The sequence below is a fragment of the Betta splendens genome, chromosome 14 (genome assembly GCF_900634795.4).
Source record: "Betta splendens chromosome 14, fBetSpl5.4, whole genome shotgun sequence".
Taxonomy (NCBI): domain Eukaryota; kingdom Metazoa; phylum Chordata; class Actinopteri; order Anabantiformes; family Osphronemidae; genus Betta; species Betta splendens.
This window is the reverse complement of record NC_040894.2, coordinates 2,641,481-2,665,631: the sequence shown is the minus strand read 5'-3', so window position 1 is coordinate 2,665,631 and position 24,151 is coordinate 2,641,481. Positions and strand designations below refer to the sequence as shown.

The following is a 24,151-nucleotide window of genomic DNA, read 5'->3' as shown; positions in this document are numbered from 1 at the left end:
GAGTCTATATATTAGTACAACGTTTTTTGTAGAGAAAAGCTTGAGAAAAATGGCTGTATGTATGTATAATGTATTTATGACTCCGATTCTCCTTTCTCTTTAGGATGGAACTGTTTTTAATGCACAACCTCGCACAGTAAAACATTTTACATTCAGTTTCATTTCTGCCGTTGATTACCATACTTTGAACATATTTAGAATGAGGGAGATAAATATAGAATGTGACGTGGTACGAAAACACAAACGTGGAACCAATTCTCATAAAAAAAAAAATCCATTTTTTCAACAAGCAATGTTAAATATGAACTTACTGTAATGACTGGACATTGTTTTGTATTAGAGAGGGGTCCCGTTAAGTAACTGTAATACGAACGACGCACCAAAAGATGGAGCTATTTTGCAAGTAAACCAAGTCACTAAAATCTTACTCTTTTGTTTGTAAAACAATTGCTGGCAAGTTAAAAGTGGTGAGCTGCAGTGTTCATAGTGTGTAATGTCTGGAAACTGTGACAAAGCTACAGCTGAGGAGGAACGACACCGCAGCTCCACTGAAAGTCCTGATGAAATCCTATGACGTGACAGTGACTCAGACCTCCAACTACAAAACTCAGCTGTGGTTTATTTGCATAAAAATGACCCAATTAGCGATTTTTTAAATTAACCACAAAACCTGAAACACATGCTGTTTCCTTTCATTTCATATCAAACTGATCTACAATAACAAATCTAATCACGCTTGTCCTGATTTAATTACGTCCAGCTTAGCTTCGGCGGTGGCCGCCATCTTTGTTTCTTTATTTATAAAAACAGTCGACAGTCGTAGTCAACTTGGGTTTTTTGTACATAACTTTATAGCAACTTGTAAAGCAGTTGAATAAATAAACTGGGATTTTTTTCTAGGGGTTAAAGGTGATGTCCTTTGAACGGTAAGCGCTTGAGATCCCTAAAAGGTCCCTCTGCGGCTAAGGCTAACAAAATTACCACAGGCAGTTGGGTAATTTATTAATATGAAGGGAATAACTGAGTGTATTGTTCACACTAACAACATTGCCTGAATAATCGATAGTTAAACTGTGGTTGGGTAAATAGCTAACGTCACTAGCATCAGTTAGCTAAAAGGCAATGCTAGCTAAAGCGGAGTTGATAAATACAAACTGGAACAGCTGCTTAATGTGCAGTGACCTACAAACACCTTCATTAAGTACACGTGCACAGTTTTATTTCTACACAAACACTGACTGTATAAGTTATACATAGACTCAGACTCAGAGTTTCTGTACTGGACTCAATTAGCCTCTTGAGGTGTGTATTTAATGTTAAGTTCTGTTGGAGACAGTCTCAGTAAAACACAACCACAGCACAAGTACCGGCTGCGTTTGAGCCCATAGATTCCAGCCTTCTTATTCGTCTCATTGTGTTATTGTTGAATCGATGTCTCGCACCCAGACAGCGATGCCGCTTTAAGACCCCTGATTGATCAGCGTCGTGTGATCCCGCAGCCTTTGGTTCGCTGAGGCTGGAGGGTTGGTCCTCGGAGCACAATATCCCAGCTGCGGAGTGGGAGTGGGAGTGGGCGAGCCGGGATAGGCTGGGAGTTCGGTTGAGCCGCCTGCCAGCGGACGGACGCACGGGACGTGGGAAGAGGGGGCTCTTAACTTCTGGCTCGTCAGCAGCTGAACGTGGGCAGGGAATTTGACGTGGGCACTTGTACGGAAACCAGCCTTTGTTGCGCGCGGACGCCGCGGGTGACGGAGGAGCGTCGCCGGGCAAACTTTCTCCAGCGGCTTCGATCGCTCGTCGGCACCGACGGGGAAATCTCGGTTTGTTTCTCAAAGGGAGGCGGACAGAAGGGGACGTCATGCCGCGGCGCACCGTGCAAGAAGTAACCGTGCAGGACGTCCAGAAACGACGGAGCCCCAACAAACACTACGTAAGCCCCCGTTAACGAGCGCACCGACGGCGCGTCCGCGGCGGAGTTGAGCGGCGGATCGAGAGGTTTTGGCGAAGCGGCGTCTTTTCCCTGCGCCTGAAGTAAAAACAAAGAGAGTGTCAAATTACACTTGGCCGAACCAGACGCAGCGGTCACGCAGGCATTCACAGCGCAGCACATTGGAAAAGTTCAAGTCACTGTGCTCTTTAAAAGACGCCTTAAAGTAAATCTGTCACTCTTAAACCTAAGGTTAATTCCCTTAACCCCCGTTACCACCTTTTAAAGTTATTCCTTGAAGTTTTTCAGGTTGACATTTTCTCTTGAATGTAAATCAGAACTTGTGCCTAAGTTTGGGTCTAAGATTGGCAACTGTTAAACCTTGGAGGAATTTATATATATATAAAATTTATAAAATGTGGTGTGTGTGTGTGTGTGTGTGTGTGTGTGTGTGTGTGTGTGTGTGTGTGTGTGTGTGTGTGTGTGTGTGTGTGTGTGTGTGTGTGTGTGTGTGTGTGTGTGTGTGTGTGTGTTTTAAGGAATGGCTCAGTTCTCATACCTTCAGTTATTGTGTGTTAAATTTACTCATGACTACAGCTATTGTACAATTCCTATGAGCGTTTGCAGTGTAACACAGTTGCTTTCAGTGCAGCATAATGTCCTTCTTTCACATGTGACATTAGCTTAAAAGGCCTTGGAAAACATCCTAATGGGTAAATCACTCAATCTAGACTAATCCTCGTGAGTGTAGGTCAGAGTGAGCATCGCTGCCCTGTCACGGTTGAGATGCTCTGAAATTCAAAACATACCTGCAGGCATGAAAACCACAAGGTCTATGTAACAGACTCATCACTCTAAACACAAGGACACGTATGAATAGAGGAAGAACCTAAATGTTACCACGTGTTTCACAGCATTCAGGGTCTTATGACTTCAGTTTGTTTTTGTGGTTTTTAACGTTTTGATAAAAACGTTAAAGGTTAATCAATGCTTAGTTAAACGTCATGAAATGGATGCAGTTGTTTTGTTACCAAGGTCGTTGTTGGTGGATTTCTGCCAGTTTATGTTTTTATGTGGATTTTATTGGCATGATGTCATTACGGTGTACAGGGCCGGGGAAAAGTAAGTAAACAAGATGAAACAAGAGTGTGTGAAGGTTTTTTTTTCTTGTTTTGACAATTCCCCGCTCTGCAAAGCTTGTGTGGGAGACAAATGTTGGAAAGACAAAGGCTCCTTTTTCTCAGAACTTAGGTTTACAAACAGTAGAACAATCATCATTCCTATCGGAGTCGTGGTGGATTCATGTGGCTAAATGTTTTAGCAGAAGTGTGCACATGCTCAAAAGTAACAAATGTGATCTCAGTTGATCTCGAGGGGCAATAGTGTGAAGATCTGCCAAACCCTTAGTGTGTGTTTGTGCCTTTTTATTTACATGTAGGCTTGTTTTGTATTCATATCCATATATGTGTAGCAATAAAGCCCCACAGGCCGCATACCGCTGAGAGTGTTAGTGGTCAAGGACACACAGTTCTCCAGGTCCTGTGTCTTCTCCATCTGTCTGTTTGCTCTGTAGTGCAGCCCATGTTGTTTCACTGCTTTTGCTGGTGTGTCTAAACACTACTGGACCACTGTATCCTAAAGCTTCCAGAGCCCCGAGGGGTGAATAAGAGCTCAAAAAGAGGATTAGTGTAATGATTATACTTCACCATACACACTCTTGAAGCCTTTCCCCTATTTGTTCAGATAATAGAATGGATTTTTTGTATTTTGTAAATAATTCCTATGTGTGGCTCCTCATTGGTTCACTGTTGCTGTCCTGTACATGGATGGTTTATGTGTACCAATTACAAGCATACATAAATTTGGACCGGACACAGTCGTGGCTCCATCCATGAACATGTCTGATTCCAGAGCCAGGCCAGAGAAGGTCTGGGAGTTTGGCCAGGATGATTCAGCCAGACACAGTCAGGCACCTCCACGCCTCTACTTTGAAGAGGAAAACAAAAATGTCCCCAGACATGAAGGATCCGTCTAGATCATTTTGTTTAGATATGCAGGAGAGGTTAATTTTTACCTTCTTAGTGCCACAAATGACTCTGGTTAACGAGTGTTGACATCATTATGCGTTTTGTACTTTAACTCTGATGTTTCACTTTTTAACTTTTTCTCCAACTGCTTCTTCATAGAATAGTGATAGTGACTTCCTCTTAGTAGGAAGTGAAATATCCCTGTTGCGTGTTCACATGAGTCCTCACTGCCTGTTACTGGAAGTATGAGTCAACAGAGATCACCAAGGGAATTAAAAATGTTGTTCTGCAGTTCAACCTATTGAATTCACCGTTGGCTACTTTTGCCTTTTGTTCTTCCAGGTGTACATCATCAAAGTGTCCTGGAGTGATGGCAGCACAGAAGTCATTTACCGACGCTACAGCAAGTTCTTTGACCTGCAGGTGAGTAAGTGTGAGCATGTTTAAAAGTGGGTTAGTTTACACAGTATCGGTCATTTGACTTTCACAGACGACGTGTGCGGTTGTATATTTGAATGGGCCTGGGGTGCCAGGTTTGAACTTTTCCAGTGGAAAAGACGAGCATAGGCCGGGAAAGGAATGGAAGTTCCCTGTCCACAAAAGTGTCCCTATCTAAGCGCAGTACTTGCAGGCAGTTGCTCCCGACCCCACCCGTATGAGACTTGTAATAATATTGCATGAGGCGATTCAGAAATGTCCCTATGAAGTTAATAGAGAACCATGATGAGCGTTACGACAGCTCCGATGACCACAGAAATGTCTGAGTCACTTTAACATCACGCTGCAGTGTGTGTTGCACAAAGAGGGAATCTCATTAGTTCTGTAGTTTTGCCTTCTCTTTGAAGGTAATGGATCTGGGGAGCCGGCCACATGTGAGCCTTTAGAGCTTGGACCGCAGGAAACACAGAGAACGACTTTTAATGAGCACAAATGCTGTTCAGTACGCTATGTTATCACTCCAGCAGCACAGTCTCTCTTACGGTCTCTTGCATCTTCAAATATTTTATCTGTCCCATTTTATCCATTCGGGCTTCTCTATTACCAACATTTTATCACTGAGATGTATAGTATAGGATCAGTGGTACTGCATCAGATTTAGAGTTTTCTGTAGGCAGTGAAGGACATTTACAGCATAATCTTTTGTCTTCATCTTTGTTTGACTTCAGCCAATGGATGTTTGGTTAAATGAAACAACATTGTGTGTAAAATGACTTTTATAAAAAGGTTTAAATTTAGATTTTGATCACTTTTACACTGGAATAGGATGATTAATAGAGGAAGCTTTACATCATCGGACGTCATCACAGGGTCAGGGTAGTGAAAGACCGTAAGAGGGTGTCATTTATTTCCCAGCATTGTCATCTCTTTATTACCTGTCACTTTTTGGATGTGTTACTCCGACTTACCCTGATTTGTTTCCCATCTGCTCTGATCATCTGTCATTTGTGAACTACAAGAAGAAAATGTCGCAAAAATGACAAATTAAGAATAAACACATTGTTCTTCTAGATGGTTATCAGACAGGAAATGTTATTCACCACATCCTCTCAACACAGCTGACTCTAGCAGATGTCACTGTGGTCACTGACCACACACCACGTTATTCAGTCCAATTCCAAAGACATTTATTTTTAAAAAGAAATACTAACCTTACCTTTTACCAAATGTACCTTTAGGCTTTAGACCACAGGAGAGTGGTGGTCAAGCTTGCAAATCCTCTGCAGGTCAAGTGAAGTGCACTTGTCCATCATCGCTATATATATTTACATACAGTAGTCTACAGCTTGGCAAGAATACCAGTGTTTATGGGCAGAACCTTTCTTTATGAATATAATTAAAATGATTATGTTGCTTTTTCAACCTTTGGAGGCTGTTATATAATATTACTGCTCCATCCTACGTCCAGTATTGATTCTCCAGCATATTAACGTATTTGCATGTTCATGGCAGTGAAAAACGGTGTAAATCCACAATATAAAATGCTTTGGAACATGGCTGACCTCTTTTGTGTGTGTGTGTGTGTGTGTGTGTGTGTGTGTGTGTGTGTGTGTGTGTGTGTGTGTGTGTGTGTGTGTGTGTGTGTGTGTGTGTGTGTGTGTGTGTGTGTGTGTGTGTGTGTGTGTGTGTGTGTGTGTGTGTGTGTGTGTGTGTGTGTGTGTGTGTGTGTGAAAACTAAGCAATTAGCATATTAATTACAAAAACTACATTTTACTGCCTGTTTGTTTAAAAAATGAGCAGCAAGAACTGAACATTTGGTTTTAAAAAGATGAAAGGTGCTGGAAAGTGTCTTTTTTGCCAATTTCCATGTAACTGGGAGCAGTTTCCAATTTGCACACGTGTCCTCTCAAGCTCACAACTTAAGACTATCAGCATTCCCGGCCTGTTTGGATACACATCAACTTTAAAGCTCTAGTGAGAACCTCCAATACATTCAGCTCTACACAGCAGTCACATATTTTCCCTCTGTAGTAATGAAATAACTAAATTTATTAGAGGGTCATTTTACTTGGTCCTTGTGCTAATTACCTTCTTTGCCACAGTTGGCTTTTTATTCTAAACATTGCAAAAGTTACTGTGCAGAGAGCTGCGACTTCAAACACATGTCCACTAAAAGCTGGTCTCATGCTTTACCTCCTTCTTGGACCATTCTTCTTTGTTAGGCTGCTATGTAGAGGACGATGATGCAACTGAAGCGGATATGGACTAGACAGAAAACTGTTGGTCCCTGAATCAGCAAGAATCTGTTGAATGAATGACTTTAAGTCTTTGCGGCACCATGGGCATTTTGGAGGTTATCATCATGACCTCATGTCCGAGGCATCCTTGCATCAAGTTTATGACTGTGTAATAAATTAGAGTTAAAACACAGCTAAACATTTTTTTAAATTTTACAAATCAAGCATTTACACATTATAGCAACATTATGAGCTACAGAGTCAATTCTTGGCATTTAACTTTCATCATACTCCTAATATTGCATAGGCTAAATGAACACAGCAGGATCCAATTCAAAGTAACATACTTCATACTAGACTTGGAGGGTCATGTGGAGTTTGACTGAACCCCTACCTTGGCCTGTCATCTCCCTGCCTGTAGAGCATGAATATTTGATGTTGGCTGCAAGATGTAACTGGTATTTTAAAAAGACATCTTTACTCTCTCCAGATGCCTTTTCATGTTTGAGTGGTTCTGATTACAGAGTGGATATAAGGTTTAGAGTAGACACAGAACCTGGGCGTGTCTGCATTCCCAGCCAGACACATGGTAACAATTACAATGTGTGAGGTATGGCCTCTTTTGTGTCTGTTTCTTTGTCTGATATCTAAATGTCTCATTAAAATTGGACAGAGATGAAGCTTCTCACTCTGTTACCAAGCACTGAATTCAATCTTTACGTTCTTTTTTTTTTTTCTAAAATTAAGAACCTAAAAACATAAATGACCCACCTACAGTATTTTACTACAGTAAAGTTCATGGCTCAGTGTTCTACCCTGGAGTTGGCTTTGACCATAAAGTATGTAAACTAACTAAATATGGATAAATTACTATTATTGTAACATTGAACTTTGTGTTTGGATGGTTTAGGCTCTGATTACTGCATATTATAAACATTTTTGCACATACTAGTCAAAGTAGAGGCATTTAACAGTGTATGGAATGAAAGGAATTCTTTGTGTAGCTATTTGGCATTACAGTTTGTTTTGACCATCACATAGCTCTGAGTGGCACAGCCTTCATGAATAGTTTTACAGGGTTTTTGTTGTAAAGTAGACGAAAAGAGGTTTTCTCATCACGTTGACCCTGTCATTGCAAACTTAGTCTTACAGTATAGTTTTGACTTTGAAGCAGCTTGTGTTGACATGTTCTTTAAAAACAAAAAACAAAAAAAAAAACAGCTTACCTTTTGTTTTTAAATTTGAAATTTTAACCCTAAATTGAGAAGGGGACTCCGGCTGCTTTCATTATAGTAACAGATCCAATACTAGTTACAGTATCAAAGAAGTTTCCTCCCAGGTGGAGATCCGTTGTCCTACAGTAGAAGTACACCCAGGAGTGCACACCTAGATTTTATGCAGCCAGGTGTCATTTTACTGGCTTTGGCTGTGTGGAGAATGGAAGCCATACACATGCACAAGCGTTTAAAGATCCCATACTGTTCGGATCAAACCACGAAGGTTTTAGGGATCAACACACCCATGGTTAAATTATGGAAATTAGCTATATATTAAAAGTTTTAGTTTCGAAAAAATGAAGAAGTAAATTGAGTGAAATGGTTAAGGATGCAAGTGATCACGGTTCTTCTTTAGAAATGGGAATGTTCCACTATGTCATTGGTGGCTTGCTATTAACAGCCCCCTCAGCTACAGCAGCATATGTAGCAGAAGGAAAAAACATACAGTACCATCTGCTCAGTACATTTCTAATCGATGGCAGGCCTCTCGTCTTGGTTAAATGCCTTGTAGGAACTGCTGATTTTGAATGGCGTGAAGCCTTGGCCACGATTTAACTAAACACACATATTTATACAGCATTTGTAAGTTATATTTAACTTGGTGCACTAATAAGTTCTAATTAATGTTTTGTAGATGGAATTGCTGGATAAATTTCCAGTGGAGGGAGGCCAGAAGGATCCTAAACGCAGGATCATTCCTTTTCTACCAGGTAAGAGTTAAACAGACTCATTGAGGATTTGCTGCTTTTTCTACACAGACTTATCACTCAACCTGTTGTTGAATCCCCATTTCATTTCGTGCTCCATTTGATGTGTACATTTAAGAATGTTTTTTCTTCTTATATTTCTTAAACATTCTGTTGGTTCTGTTGATCGCTCAGCATAAGGCCTTCAGACATGCTGTATTATACCAGACATGAAATTCAGATTAGGGTAGTAGATTTTGGTTGCCATGGGGCTAGATGCAGATTTGTTCCATCTCTACCACTGATTTAGAAGCTCCCCCAAATTGAAATAATTTCAGATTCAGATGCAGCTGAGAGTTTAAAAGAAAGCCTTGCTCAAAGATCCCTCCCACATCTCTCCCACCAAGCTTGGGGATGCAAGTCTGGATTTAATTAGAAGAATATGCACTGAGAAACACACACGCACACAATTCCAGTCCGTCTGATAAATTCTGGGCAGACGAGGGCAAAAGGAAAGGACGATTTAAAAAAAAAGCACAGCTTAGTATGGCTATGCCCAATATGTCAATCATGATCCAACATTAGAATAAAATACAAGAAGTGAATTTCCTTCTAAATCCTGAAACTGCTCCTGTGGAGCTGCTAAGACACATGTATTGACCTCCCTGCACCCCGTTGAACTCCCTTTGAATGGCACTGTGGAGCTGGTTGGATTTGTGGCCTGAGAGAGAACCAGCCAGAGAGAACAAGTCTCAAATCCTGCTAAGATTATACTGTACTTGTCTTTGAAAAGAATTTTGAGCTGCCTGATTTGCTGGAGAACCTTTTCAATGTCCCAGAATATCATTAGCTTGCTAAGCACAAGTCTGGACTGGACAAAGCAGGGAAGTGTGCTTTTCCTCTTAGTTTTGGTTTTTCAAGACCTCAAGCTGTTTTCTTTGCTGATGTGGAGATAGTAATGTAATGTGGCAGAGTGCAGGACTTCTGCTTCACTTTTCTAGGTATATACCAACAATGTTCAGCTGCTGAAGTTAAAGGAGACCCCTTACAGTATATTGCATTTCATGATAAAGTATATTGGACTTCACTGTCTCAATGACTGTAAGTTTTAATGCCATAAAGCCTTACAGATCGTCCACTCTGCCCATCTCAAAGTGTGTATTTCCAGCCCCCAGTCTGTGGCACGTTAAGCCGGTCGTCACACGTTTTCATGCGGGCGTCCTGCCCGGAGGTGCATCCAGCTTTCTGTATGTCTGGCTAAAGCTAGCGACTAACCGCTAATAGCAGGCTAATGGCCAAAACACCACTGGGCGGGCGGCTGTGAATGGACCTCGTGATTGTAGCTGGACAGTGTGACACTGTAGAACCTGAGCCCACACAGCAGCATGCAACACGGCAGTAGCTGCTTAGCTCCGTGTGTCGCTGGAGCTCATTGCTGTCTGTGATACACGGCTATGCTGCAGCTCCACTCGGTCCATTTGTGTCTGTTGGAAATGTTGTTTTGGGATTCTGCGTTTGTCTGGGCAGAACCAGAGGTGGTTCTGTGAGTGGCCTGTTTACTGTCAACACAGGCATTAATTGAACTAAGTGCTCCTTATTTTACATTTTGCAAGAATGATTTGTGTCTAAGTACACTTCTAACACACCTGTTAGAAGTGTGTGTTTACATGAACCAGAGATGATAGAAATGTGGATCTTACATGTGCAGGAACCTTTAACCTTGACGGGGATGTGCTGAGTATCTAAAGGTCATTCATCTACAGAATACCAGGAGAATTGTGAACAATGATGTTTTAGGTTGGAAAAAAGCTGATATTCTGTTGATTAATAATCTTAAAGCTGGAGTTGTTTAAACTATCTGTCAACACCCAAAAGATGTAATGTGGGTCCGTTTCTTAGGGCCCGTGTATGATAAAGGTAATTTTTCTCCATTTCTTTTGCTACAAGCATAGAACAAGTGAATACTATACTGTATATTTTTGTTTGTTTTAGTCAGAACGTTGCATCAGGTTTGTGTGGTCAAGTTGCTTGATACCCTCGGTCACTGCTGCCTGTAAAGTGAAGGCTACAGTACCGCCGACATGCCTCCAGCATTGCAGCTTTCTCCCCTCCCTCCCTCCCTTCCTCACTCCACAAACAAGGCTGCACTCACTGGCTGCCGTGCATACAGAGTGAGCAGTGTTGAGGCAGTGCTGCTGTCCTGACCCTGGAGAGCTTTGGAAAACTGTCAAAAAAGCTTTCTGTTTGAGCAATGATGAGGGAAGGAGAGGAGGAAACAAAGTGAGTGTCTGGAGGTTGACTTTCAAACCTCTTTAGTTTTTAAGAACGGTGCCGAGCGTCCTTCCGGCTGCTCACCTGACGCTATCTAGGTACTCTGCTGTTCTCCTTCACATAATACGATAACGGTCTTTGCTGAACAGGTAAAAATTAGCCAATAGCCTTAATAATCTCATCACATTTCTGAGCAGTATTCTTACATCTTGTATCGATGATGAGAAAGCTGCACAAAGTCTTATTCAGCACATCTCAAAGATTCTTGACGGACCTAGATTCTGTGTGATACCTTTAACACTAACTGAGCATTAGGACTGAAAATGAGCAGTAACACAATTTCATGTGACAATCACATCTGTCATGTGTTTACATGTCTGTTTCTGCACAACCAACTAAAATGTGGTTTTCAAGAGCCATACGAAGCAGTAAAGACATTTTTAGAAAGATGGGGGAGGTGTACTGTAGGTGGGCTGACTGCTGAGTCGCCGTGTCCTGTGAGATAGATTCGTGTTTCAGCATGTCCGTTTTAAAAACTCACTGAAGAAACACTGTACCGCTGTGATGGAAGCGATGCAGTAACTACTCAAAACATGTCCTTATTGCATTTGGGATCTTGTTACTCAGTTGACCTCCTGTCTAGTTTCAGTTTAGTTCTTTTTCATGCTGCCTCAGTGAATTTACTTCAGCAGCTACAATAAGGAGAAAATAGATGCTTACATGTCCTGCACACTGTCGAGTAAGTGGTTTTAGGGGCCTATTTGTAGCCATTAGTTGCTGATATTTTTATCTAGAGATGACAATAGCAGTGAGCCATTTAAGCTGTAATGCAGGAACTTGTTATCCAACTGTGTTGTTGGTGTTAGTGCTGTGAAATCAATAAATCTATACTATTTGTGTAATAACTTGTTTTACTTGGCTACTGGATGTATACACACATACTTTGAGTTTGTTATGATGATAAAAATTAGTTTCGAGTTTAACTTGAGTTGAGTTTAACAAATTTCTCTTCTTTTTACTATCTTCCAGGAAAAATCCTGTTTAGAAGAAGCCACATCAGGGATGTGGCCATGAAAAGACTGAGGCCCATCAATGAGTACTGCAGAGTGAGTATTTCCTCCACTAACATTACAGTGTCTGGCTGGAACTAATAATTCTGGGATGATCATTTTTCTACGTCGAAAGCTGCACTGGCTGGCAGATATTTACATCAAAAGTAGAAGGTGTTATGAATAAAGGAAATGGAATCCCACCTACTCGGCGAACACTCACAAGGTCTGTTAGTGTTCTAAGAATATGTGAAAAATGCAAATATAGCATTTGTTTTGTTGTGTGTCTGTAAACTGTAATTCGGAATGTCTGAAGCATCTCACTGAGATATTATCACTGATGATGTCACTGATTTCGGCCTATCCGTGAAAAGAGACAATGGTTCTTGCGTAAAAACCTATTCCGTAAAACCTCATGCTGTTTATGCTGCTGTGTCAAACAGGAAGTTTGGACTTTTTTTAGTGCACAGGCAACGATGTTATGAGTTATAACAACAATTTATAGCTTTCACTATAACCAAGGGGGAAGTTCTAATGTGCTACTCGGAAATACAGATGAGTTGTTGTTGTACGTCTTTATGGGGTGTTGCTATCAGTCAGGCCAAAGCCAAGGGCTCTCTGTTGCTGAGCTTGCCCCAGTCAGCACATCCACAGCCCATAGACCTTGTTTTTGTTCAGTTTTACTGGCTTGCCTCGGGGTCTCTAAGCCATGCACACCTCCTCCTGCCTCTGTGAGGGGAAGTCTGAGGATGTTTTTACAGGTTAGTCACCGACTTAGCCCTGCTCACTCCATGTGTTTTCACCACTTTAATTTTATCCTTATAAGCAGAAAAGCAACTATAATAAACGATGCTGTGGACTGGTGGGGGTGGTGAATGCACAACACCAAGTGTCTTCTGTGGTGAGCAGGAATGCACAGCAGGGTGTAGACATCTTTAACCACTTATGTGAAAAATAAGAGTTTGGGGAAGGAATGTTGTCCGTTCATGTCTGCGGGTGTGGATTTCTATGGAAATTAATTGAGACAGATGTAAAAAAAAAATGCCATTTACTTGTGGATCCTACAGGCAGCACAAAAAGAAAATCCCACTGTACACTGCATAACTATTTTTATAACTATTTATAAGTGCTGTGGGAAATGATACAGTTCTGTTGCACTAGTTTGAAATTCAAGCAATGATCAGTGGCCTTTTATAAATCAGATGAAGGGTGTTGGTCCAATGTTGTTCCTCGGATACTGTACATGAAATCTTAACTCTCTTTCTTAGGGAGGAGCTGAGTCAGCTGTAGTTCAGCTGTACCCCAGCGCAACTGGGGCTTTAATCTGACTCATGGAAATTCCCTAGTTGTGTCAGTGTTGTTTTTTTGAAGCCAGGAAACAGAGGTTTCACATAAAATAAGGTGGAAAAACATGAAATTGAGCATTGTTTGCATAAACCTTGAGCAGGACTGCTGAGCTGGGATGAATGGCCAGGTCACACAGCTTAGAAAACATGTGTAAGTAAGACTGATACATTACCATTATTTTGTGAAAGGAAGGCAGAATGTGAGCATATCTTTACTTATATTTAAAGTTACAGATCCTAAACCTCATCTTTATTATGAATTGTAATTCTTCTTAATGAAATAAAACATGCACGCATGCGCTTGTGCGTACACACATGCAGGCACACGCAATTACCTTAATGCTGTCCGCTGCGAAGAATACCCATAAAGTCCATTTGCTGTAATGTACCCAGAGCTTCCCTCCTGTAACCTCCCTGGGGAGAATTGTAATGAGTGGATGGGCCACAGGCTGACACAAGAGGAATAAATCAGTCAGAGGGAAAGCTGCTCAGAAGCCTTTTTGACCTCGCGCTCAGCACATGCTGCAGGAGCGTGGGGTCTGCTACAGGTCCTCAGCTACTCAGTTTCTTTGTCCCAAGATACGGATGTGAATATATGTCACGAAGCAACAAACATGCTCTGTAAGCAACCAATTGCATACAGTAGTTCTACTTTCTGTGGCTTTATTCTGACCTTTTCTTTCTAAAGAAACTCTTGGCACAGACTTGTGGTCATAGTTGTAATAAAACAAATATGCCACATGGGACAAGGACACCTTGGTTAGGTCTTGGCTTCCGGTTCATATCTGTCAGCCCTGATTTTATTAGTGTGCAAGGCAAGAGGTAGACAGAGACTCTGCTACCTCTAAGGACAGAGCTGAAACACTTAGGAGTATTAAAATCGGAGCCAGCAGAGGAAGCTTGATGGATAGCACTGAGCCGAGCTCAGCCTGAAAATGGAGAGAAAGGAGTAACCCAGCTCCCTGAGCGCTAAGAAAGACAGTCCTGGGATCTCTGGTGATAGTTCCTCTGTCTCCTGGTTTAGGACATCAGGCTGTTAATGTGATTAGCCCCGTCAGTGTTGCCCTTTAGAAGTTTCAAAGAGAGAGACAGATCTGAAGAGGCCAATCAAACGCAGATGCTGGAGAGAACTACAGTACAGTGCTGGAACATGAGACTGTGGTAACGTGACTTGCTCTGAGGCAGACGAGAGCACGCCGATACTGAGGAAGCTTAATGTGCCTCTTTTGTCTTGTCAAGGCTCATCTGTCTCCTGCTGTTGAACCAACACAGATGTCTAAGATGAGGGAGGATGGTAGTCGAGACAGATCAATAAAGTAGCTCAGGACCAAATGCATGAAGCTGAATAGACTGGTGTGAAACATGTGATGAAGAGTGATGCACGACTTAAACTTATTTAGAACAGCAATGGCGACATATATGCAATAAATATGGATGGCAAACAGCATGACACAAAGGTTTGATGGTAGTTAACTATTTAACTTTTGTGTTTGTGAGGTTAAAATGTAAACCGTTAAGTTTATTTGGTTCACTTTACTCAAGCCAGCGACCAAACACTATCTGAGCCAATGCTTGTTTTTTCCAGGCCCTCATTCAGTTGCCGGTTTACATCTCCCAGTGTGAGGAGGTCAGAGTGTTTTTTGAGACTAGACCCGAAGACCTCAACCCACCAAAGGAGTAAGTACCGTGCATGGAAACAAGTGGGAACACTACCCTTACGACAACTGCTACAGGCTCTAATGAAGGCACACTATGGCTACACCCATCATTGTTTCGCTGACTCACGTCTATGTTACGTCCTCCCGGCACTTAACCCCAGACTGCTGGTAATGAGCATTCATTATACCCTCTAATGGATATGATTTCATACTGTTGCACTTGTTTCTTTCAGGGAGAAAAACACCTAATGGGCCTTTTTTTTTAAATGCTGACTTTAGCCACAAGGCTTCACACACAGACTCATAATCTAAATCTGTGCAGACCTGCTCTGGTGTGACTTGTAAATCTCTCACAACATATTAAGATCATATCCAGTACTGACACGTCCCCAGAAGCCAGTGTTGGCGTATAACACATACTAGCACATGTTGACATTTACTCACGAGCCTCAGTTAGAAAATGTTGTCAAGGTTATGGGCGGATACTTTCAAAGATGTGGGGCTCACATTTTAACGAGAGATTGTTTTGACGTCAGCATCTGTCAGCTCAGGCTTCAGTTTTGACCTTTTTGCCGCCACGTACTGACGTGTGGCTGTGGTTGCAAAATTTATTTCCAGAAATGAGTTACTTTATGGAAAGTGTGGAGCATCATGGGAGGAATGATGCTGTTCACCAGTGAAATCAGACATGGATAGAGGTGGTAATATGTCTGAAAGCCTGACAGCAGAATGTAGATCTGTGCTCCTAGTGTCTGACAGCCAGGCCTCTCTCCGTCTCCTCCTCCGTTTCCTCCATCATCCTACTCACTTACACACCATCTTCTGTCCTCCCTCAGAGGCGACTGCCAAGGACACGTCCTCCTTGCTCCCCATCCAAAACCCCAAGCATGTGTGGGGAGAAGCACGGCAGAATGGTGGCAGTAATCTGGGGTGGATGAACATAGGAAAGTCTTTGAGGTGTCTTTATTGAAATTGGATTACTGCTGTCTGCTGGTGCAGCCTGTTTGGCTGAGTGACAACGGGGCAGCAGCCACTCTGAGGACAGATTTATCATTGCAAATAAATCTACACAGAAAGGTACATCTTACACTGCTCATAAGAGCAGCAAAGATGGAGAGGAGTTGTACAGTAAGTGTAGAAAGGAAAAACAGAAGGACGGGTTTCAGTAGAAAAGATGAATTGTTGAGTATTGATTTGATTTTGATAATTAGGCCCATTTTACTGTAGCAGTTATGTCTGGTGCTTAACCTGACCTGGGTTTCACCTCAGTGCAATACTGTACTGTATACACACACTGGTTTACTATAATAATCTAAAACATCATTATTGCTTTGGTTGGCTCAGTGGGGAATCTTTATATAGTACAGTAATGGCTCCACTTATGGATAAAGATTTATTGAGTCTTAAGGCTCTGCAATTAACAGTTCTGCCGATCGAAGAATGCTTTATGTGGCTGAGAGCATTTCTGTTAGTGTAAGGAATGAACGAGGAGCAGCTCCCAAGACGCATCATGAACAGAAATGAAGGATGGAGTGAAGCTACACATGGAAGATGATGGCAGTCTTAGATGTATGGAAGTAATATGTAGACAATGAGGAGGGAGCAAAATACTGGGAATACTGACTTTCAGGGCATGTGGTCATTGGATTAGTTCGCATCTGATGCCGTGGGTGATGGTCGATTTATCTGGCTAATGCCTGAACCAGACACAGCAGAAGCGCTATTGAATTTGACGGACTACATTTCAAAGATCAGCTATCGAGAGGCTCTTTGCCTCTTCTCTCTGATTGAATGCAGTGTGAGCAGAGAGATGTGTCCTCCAATTACTGCGTGCGTCTGTTCATATTAATGTATTCAATAAATGATAAGGTTACAGATTTCTAAGGTTGCAGAAACCTTGCTTTAATGAGTTTTTTTTAATTCATCATAAGAATTCTAATGGCAGTTTGTGGGAAAACATAAAATCATTAGCTGTGTAAAATTACAAATTGATTGGTAGTAATGCAACCGTTTTCTCTCATTACCAGGGAGCCCATCAGTAAGAAGAAGTCAGGTAAGACACATTTGTTTGTGTTTTAAATTATAATTGTGTTTGGTGACTTCACCTGTGTTCAACAGTGGGCACTTATTCCTCCTACTTTTCCATTTGTAGATTATGACATTAACTCCATCTAGTGGTCACACAGTTCACAGCGGTGAAATAAACAACTGATTCCCCCACAGAACTCCAGAAACACTCACTCAAATACATCACGTTTTCTTCCACCACTCACATGACCTATTACACCTCAGCCACAGTTTTGCTTTCACTCATCTCCTCCTCTCTCCCCTCTACTCATCGAACATTCTGAAGTTGCATCCATGTCATTTTTTCAGTTCTCTTCTCCATTCATTGTCCTTTCCATCAGGGTTTGTGGAGCGAGCGACCACTTTCCTAAAGCGAGGTAGTAACCAGCCTGTCAAGCTTGGTCATGCTGTGTGTGTTACGTGGTGGGTTACTAGTGGCCCGTTCACCCTCACTGGCCCTGGCCTGGCCTGGCGGGACGGGCCTCTGTTCGGGGCTGGGGTCTTGCTGTGGCTCTGTAAATAAGTAATGCTCCATAACTGATATCATGTGGCTTATTTCTTGAGTATATGTTTTATTAGGAGAGATTAGAATGAGGATAAAACTAGGGTCCTAACATGCCATGGACCCATTCTTTTGTATATACCTTTATGTTTAATTCTGCCTGTAGGTTATAAACACACCAATCCACACTCACCTGAAATACTCATAAGCTGTTATTGTTCATTCATCACTCCTGTCCTTGATGTTTGTTGAACAAAAGAGTGTGTATTTACTAATGGTTGAATTTTGAGCGCCTATGTTGATTTTGCTTAGTCTGGTTTGTTGCTAATATTGGTGGTGGGTAATATCTGTGTTGTTTGTCTCTGTTTGGAAATCGCAGCCTTGTTGATGACCGACTGGCTTAACCCCCGAGACTTTCTAAATTCCCTAATCACTCCCCAATGTTCAAATCTCTCTCTCTGCCTCTATCAGGTCATTGTTTCCCTCATGCCATCTCTCTAATCACATCTGCTCGTGGATGAGTCTGCATAGTCTAGACCAGCCTCCTCTCATTAAAGCTTTACTCAGTAACTGTTACACAGTTATGACCTTGGGATTTTATCACCAGTAGGTTTTTCACATTTTATTACAGACAGATGATTGTTCTGTAAAGGCAGAACTAAATTATATTTGCAGTATGATTCTTAAAGTAGGAATGAAAATTGGCATTTGAAAAGGTCAGTGGCAAGAAATTTTAGAGGTCAGGTCAAAACTACAGTGATGAATTATGATGAAAGTTTGTGGCCATCACCTTAATATCACAATAAAAAGCTATTCCTTATATTCCCATGAGACACCTGATAATGAGTTGTGGCTTTTTAAAGTATGGAGACTTCATCCTTAGTTTTTCTTACTGTAGAAACGGAGTCAAAGGCAAATGTTAAACAAGACTCATTCACCCGTAACAGGAGATTCCAACGCAGCAGATGCTCTCGTCCTCGACCAATATGTGGCAGTAACGGACTATGAGAAGCAGGAGAGCTCTGAGATCAGCCTGCATGTGGGTCAGGTGGTGGAAGTCATTGAGAAAAATGAGTCTGGTAAGTTAATGTAACACCGGTCATTATTTTCTCATGTGCCTATTATTATAATATGCAAAACATGTCACTGTTTTATTGTGGCCATTCAGGGTGGTGGTTTGTGAGCTCAGAGGACGCCCAGGGCTGGGTACCGGCCACATGTCTGGAAGCACAGGACGATCCGGATGACTTCAGTCTTCCAGCAGAAGAAGGTACACGAGTCTTTATTTGTGGGAGGTCCAGTATTTAGAAATAACCCAGTTAGATATTTTCAGGTACCAATTAAAGTAAATTGATCAAGTTAAGCTATGCTGCTACATGTAACCACACCTTAGAGAAACTCCAAGTTCAGTGATGTTCAGGTGTAAAGACATGATCAAAACTGAGACGTTCTCCTGGTATGTTTCCCCTTAATAGCAGTAACCTACAGTGAGTATATATAGATTCTGCTACATCTGCTGATTCTTGTTGCATTTCTATAACTGCTTGATAAATGTACATGAGTAGCTGTTGAGCAAAATACATTAATTTAAGGCCAAACCTAAGAGAATAATAGTGATATTTGGTATTAATGATAGTTGAGACAAAGTAAAACCCTCATCTTCAGCGAATCTTCTATTCAGCGAATAGGTGAAACCAACCCTAACGCCAATCTTGGCTTTTATTAAAAGCACCACTATTGAAAATGCTGTAATCATCATCAGGATGGCATTTGTAATTACACTTCCTATTTTGCCCCACTTACTGTGCTGGGATGTCAGTGCCTCGGAGATTCTGGTCACTGCCAAGGCACGTGGGTCGCCGCAGAACTTTAGGGGATCTATTCAGCACAGGCTTTGGGCAAGGTGGAGCGCACGCCTTTCTTTCCCCTTTATTCTGAATGTGTGGGCACACGCATGCATACGTGACTGTATGCATAGTTGATCATGTATATGCATGATGTATATGTTGCATGAGAGCCCCTAGCATGGACACGACCTCCTTGCATGCAAAATGGATTGAGTTTTTGTGTGTTTACAAATGAAAACATGCTTAATTCTGTTTAACCAGCTTTAGTACATCAGTGCAGTAGTTTTACATAGTCTGTAATACACCAAACTAGCAGTAACAGTAAAAATCACCCTCTGAATATCTAGTAAAGTAACTGTTCTCTCCTGTTTGTGATAAATATATGTGGAGGATTTATGTGTCTTTTGTGTGTTGCACATGTGTGTATCTCACATCTTCTCACTCCACAAGATGCTGCTCAAGCCTCTGCCTCATTTAATCAATTACCAAATATAAAACCAACCACAACTCGGTGTAAATATTGTGATGGAAGCGCCTAAACACACTACAGTGTGTGTTTCATCTCCCACGCTTTAATACAGTCTGTGAGAACTGGTCCAGATATGTTCAGAAGAGGATTTTTTTTTATCATATTTAACACTTTTCTTTTCTGGTCTTTAGAAGAGAAGTATTCAGTCATTTACCCGTACTTGGCCAGAGACCAGGATGAGATTGACCTGGAACGAGGCATGATTGTTGAGGTGATACAGAAGAATTTGGAAGGCTGGTGGAAAATCAGGTAACTCAACTCAGTAAAATTAGCTTAAAGGAGATGTTCCACTAACTTGCAGTAGTTCTGAAGTCACTGCGTAAACTGTCTGCTCAGGTCCCAGGGCCGTGAGGGCTGGGCCCCAGCGTCCTACCTGAAGAAGACTGACCTTCAGAGCCAGAAACAGTCGTCAGGTGCTGCCGTTCATGCCAGTACAAACGACCTGGACGGCTTCTCTAAGCAGAACCAGCAGAATAATGCAGCTAGAGAGAATCGAGACAACAGCCAGAAAGAAAACAGGCTCTCGTTTTTCTCTGAAAACAAAAGTGAGTGAGTTTAATGAAACAGGATTCAGTGCATTTGAAATTTCAAATCCTTTTTATATCTCACATCTGGGTCTTGAATGTAAGTTAATTGCTTTTTGCATCTAAATAGAAGCAGAAGCACATGATAATATCAGAGTACACAGTTCTGGTTTTTAATTGGGTTGTCCTCTGATTACATACTTTGTCTTTCTTCTCCATAGAAGTGGGATCGAGGCACAGACCACCTCCACGCAGGGATCTTACCATTGTGAGTCTTTCCACAAATGGGTTGTGTTTGATTTCTGTAGATGTTGTTTCCAGATGAGTTTGCCTTGGACAAAATCTGATCTCTCTCTGTTATCTCAGCCACGTGGCCAAAACCTGCCCAAGCCACCGATTCCTCCACAGGTTGAGGAGGAGTTCTACACCATAGCTGACTTCCAGACTACCATCCCTGATGGTATTAGCTTCCAGGCGGGAATCAAAGTTGAGGTAATTTGATTGTTCCCTAAAACTGTATGACAATGTTGAGGTAAAATGCATGTTTTATAAGCTTAAAATGGGTTTCATGTTTCACCAAGGTGATTGAGAAGAATGCAAGTGGTTGGTGGTATATCCAGATAGACGACAAAGAGGGCTGGGCCCCTGCCACCTTTATCGACAAGTACAAGAAGACCAGCAATGCCCTGCGCCCTAATTTTCTTGCCCCTCTGCCCAATGAGATGGAAAAGATGAAACTTGAAAATGGGGGCTCTTTAACGGTTTCCAACGCAGACGACAACTGGTCCAAGCCTTTACCAGACGAGCCCACCACAGCAGCTGAGTCCTCCGCTCGGTCTAAGCTGAGAGATTGGAAGTCCAACGCCAGCAAAGGGGGCCCTACTTTCTCTGGGCCTTTGCCTCCAGCCCCAGCTGCTCCTCCAGTCGAGGAGAAACCGGCTCTGCCACCTCGAAGGGAGTCTATTAATAAGAGCTTTGAGCTGGAGGTAGCAGAGAAACCAAAATCAGATCTTTCTAAGCCATTGCCCCCAAAACCTCCAGCTCCTGGCGTCATTGTGCCACTGGTGACACCTAAACCAGCCCCCTTCAAACCAGAAAAACCACTTGAGGCCAAGAGAGAGGACAAGAGCAAAGCTCTTCATCTTCGAAATGAGATGGGTCTTGAATGTGGACACAAGATCTCTGCCAAAGAGGTGAAGAAGTTTAATCTGAAACCTGTACCTAAACAGCCACCAAAGCCCAAATCAGAAGCGCCAGAGGAGAAACCAGAGGGGGTTGGTCCAGCTGTGTTAATGAAGGCTAAGCCCGTGATCCGACCCAAACCCGTTCCGGGTGCAAAACCAGATCCACCAGCAGAGAACAAAGTGGACATCACCAATCTGAGAAGCAAGCTGAGGCCCGCAAAATCTGCAGATGCTGCTTCTGGGTCGGTTGATGCAAGTCCTCAGGATGGCACCTCATCTGCAGTAAGCAGCTCTGCTAATGGGAAGTTCAGTGACGAGCCAAAACTTCCCCCAAAACACCTTAATGGTCAAAACCTGGAGAGCTCATCTCCCCCTGCAAAACCACCAGTGCCTCCCCACAAGGAACCCCCTCAGAGACCCCCTGCCATGGCTCCAAGGAGACCTCCACCCCCGAAGAAGACTGACCCATCCAGCCCCACTGAGCCCAAACCCCCAGCTGCTCTGAAAGAGGCACTGGACATTCCCAAAGGTGGTCCCCCACAACTGAGCAGACCGCCTCCCCCCAAACCCAAAGGCTTTATTCCACCACCTGGAAACAAAGAGAAAGAGGACGTCAAGTTGCATAAAGTCCCGATTCCTCCCAAGCCCCCGGTGAAGAGCGAGAAACCTGGTCCTCCCAAAGACAAGCTGCCGCCTTTACTGAAGGAGCCCAGTAAGGATGAGCTCTATTTAGCTGTAGCAGACTTTGAAGGAGATGAACAAACAGCCGGCTTCAAGTTGGGGACGGTGTTTGAGGTGCTGGAAAAAAACAGCAGCGGATGGTGGTTCTGTAAGAATGTGGGAGAAGAAGTTGAGAGCTGGATCCCCTCAAATTATCTGAGTAAGAAGCCTTAGTCTGGTTCTGCCTACAAACCCATCATGACATGAAAAAAGAAACTAAGGATTAGACTTAAACTATCAATACTTAATAGCTAATTAGCATTATCTTATTTATTAGGTGCCTTTTTAATTGACGCATTTTAATTATGTTTTATAGGGTTATTCTAAACTAAACCAGCAATTACACGTAAACCTTATGGCTCTGTGATGTTTACTTTTTGCCATCTAAATATTCATGAATAACCATTACTTGCTCACAGTGCCGTATGCTAGTTGCAGCCTGTGCCGGTGTTTGAGTAAGCAGGTTACGCCTTCTACGATGTGGTGCTTCTGTAGCGCTTCAGTGCTTAATGTTATGCAGCTGTAGACGACCGTTGCTTAAATTCACAACTCTCTGTAGAACCAGATCCATCATCCATCCAGCAGTTTAGGATTCAAAACTGCACACGAGCTCACTGGGTGAGTCCCGTGACTGGGCTTTAAAAGCGCTATTAGCAACTTGAAAACTGTCATAGCCAAGTGGAGACACTTTATACTCTGAAAAATGCTTATTAGTTTTTGTGCCAATGTTTCCAGTTTTCTTGCATAGTTAATGTTGCAGTCGCCTGTAACAGATGTGCACTTTTCAGTCATTTTAGAGGAGGTAGGTTTAAGGTTTGCACATGTTGAAGGGAGAATGTTACAGTGCATTTGAGTTTAGTTTTAGTTTTCTCCTAGTATTTACTCCTTTATATAGTCCCTGTAACAAACTATTGTTGTTGTCGTATCCTTAACAATCAGTGTCGCACCCAAACGAACTGGGGAGTTTGACTTGCAGAGCACATCTGCACCAGCTGTGACCAAACAAACCACAGTTATCTGTGCAATGATTTACAGTATTGTATCTGTACAGTCTAACAGCTTTCTGGTGCTCAGATGTCAGTAAAGTATGACCATTGTATAAAAATGTTTTACATTTAATGCTTGACTGGTCTCAAGCATTATAGCAAATTATTTTTATTGTACAGTAATGAGTCATATCTAAATGGTCATCAAGCTTCTGATGTCCAAATGTTCGATGTTTAACTTACTAGTGAAGAAGTGATTAGAGACAGAAAGGGCCAAGAAACTATGTGGCTGTTTTTCTTCTTTTCCTGTCGAGAGGGAGAAACGTAATGTGAAACAGCTGGCTGCTGATTGCACATCAGGGGGTCGAGGTAAGAGAACGCTTCTACACAAGACAAGGCTTCAACATGTAACATTGATTCTGTTACACTTCTAGTCGCTTTATTTTCATACTGAAAAGCAGTACGTTACTAGAAAAAAGAAATAAAATTAAACTCTGCTCAAATGGTTTTGTTCAGCCAAAGCTTGTGGTTAATATCTAAAAGTACAATACAGTAAAGCGTCATTTCAGTATTGTAAGTTTTTTTTTTTTTTTTTAAACAATGTATTTTTCATTAAATTGTCTCCTTTTACTTAAGTCAATAAAAGTTTCAGATTTTTCATAGCGTTTCAAAACCGTTTAGTTTTTGACTGGTGTGGCTTTAAACACTTAATTTGGATCATTTTAGTGGTGACAAAACTGTCTCAAGTTCTGGCTTGATGCTCTCACAAGCTTGTTCCCTGGCATTTCCTCACTGATTGTTGCTCCAGTCCTTGCAGGGTCAAGAAATCCAGCACCCTGAATCATGGCAAGTGTAATTACACATGGCAGTGAACTG

At 42.1% G+C, this 24,151-nt stretch overlaps 1 protein-coding gene across 5 annotated transcripts; it reads left to right on the top strand.

The window, feature by feature from the left end:
* Positions 1 to 907: 907 nt before the first annotated feature.
* sh3pxd2b (SH3 and PX domains 2B) lies at positions 908 to 23,933 on the top strand. Of its 5 annotated transcripts, none has more exons than XM_029172934.3 (15): positions 908 to 926; positions 4,297 to 4,377; positions 8,541 to 8,616; positions 11,893 to 11,969; positions 14,844 to 14,935; positions 16,944 to 16,969; positions 17,325 to 17,360; positions 18,433 to 18,564; positions 18,654 to 18,755; positions 19,305 to 19,388; positions 19,993 to 20,110; positions 20,198 to 20,406; positions 20,607 to 20,653; positions 20,752 to 20,877; positions 20,967 to 23,933. In XM_029172934.3, exons 3-15 carry the CDS (start codon positions 8,541 to 8,543, stop codon positions 22,461 to 22,463), a joined length of 2,622 nt encoding a protein of 873 aa, XP_029028767.1. In that variant the 5' UTR covers positions 908 to 926; positions 4,297 to 4,377; the 3' UTR covers positions 22,464 to 23,933. The 5 variants fall into 5 exon arrangements, with proteins under 5 accessions (XP_029028767.1, XP_029028762.1, XP_029028763.1 ...); XM_029172929.3 differs by lacking the exon at positions 908 to 926 and adding an exon at positions 1,313 to 1,930; XM_029172930.3 differs by lacking the exons at positions 908 to 926; positions 17,325 to 17,360 and adding an exon at positions 1,321 to 1,930.
* Positions 23,934 to 24,151: the final 218 nt, after the last annotated feature.

Bases quoted from the DNA above. Each gene is read 5' to 3' on its own strand.
- sh3pxd2b (XM_029172929.3), top strand. From the start codon at position 1,859: ATGCCGCGGCGCACCGTGCAAGAAGTAACCGTGCAGGACGTCCAGAAA. The intron at 1,931-4,296 runs GTAAGCCCCCGT...TTGTTCTTCCAG, and splicing joins GGAGCCCCAACAAACACTAC to GTGTACATCATCAAAGTGTC. The intron at 8,617-11,892 runs GTAAGAGTTAAA...ACTATCTTCCAG, and splicing joins GATCATTCCTTTTCTACCAG to GAAAAATCCTGTTTAGAAGA.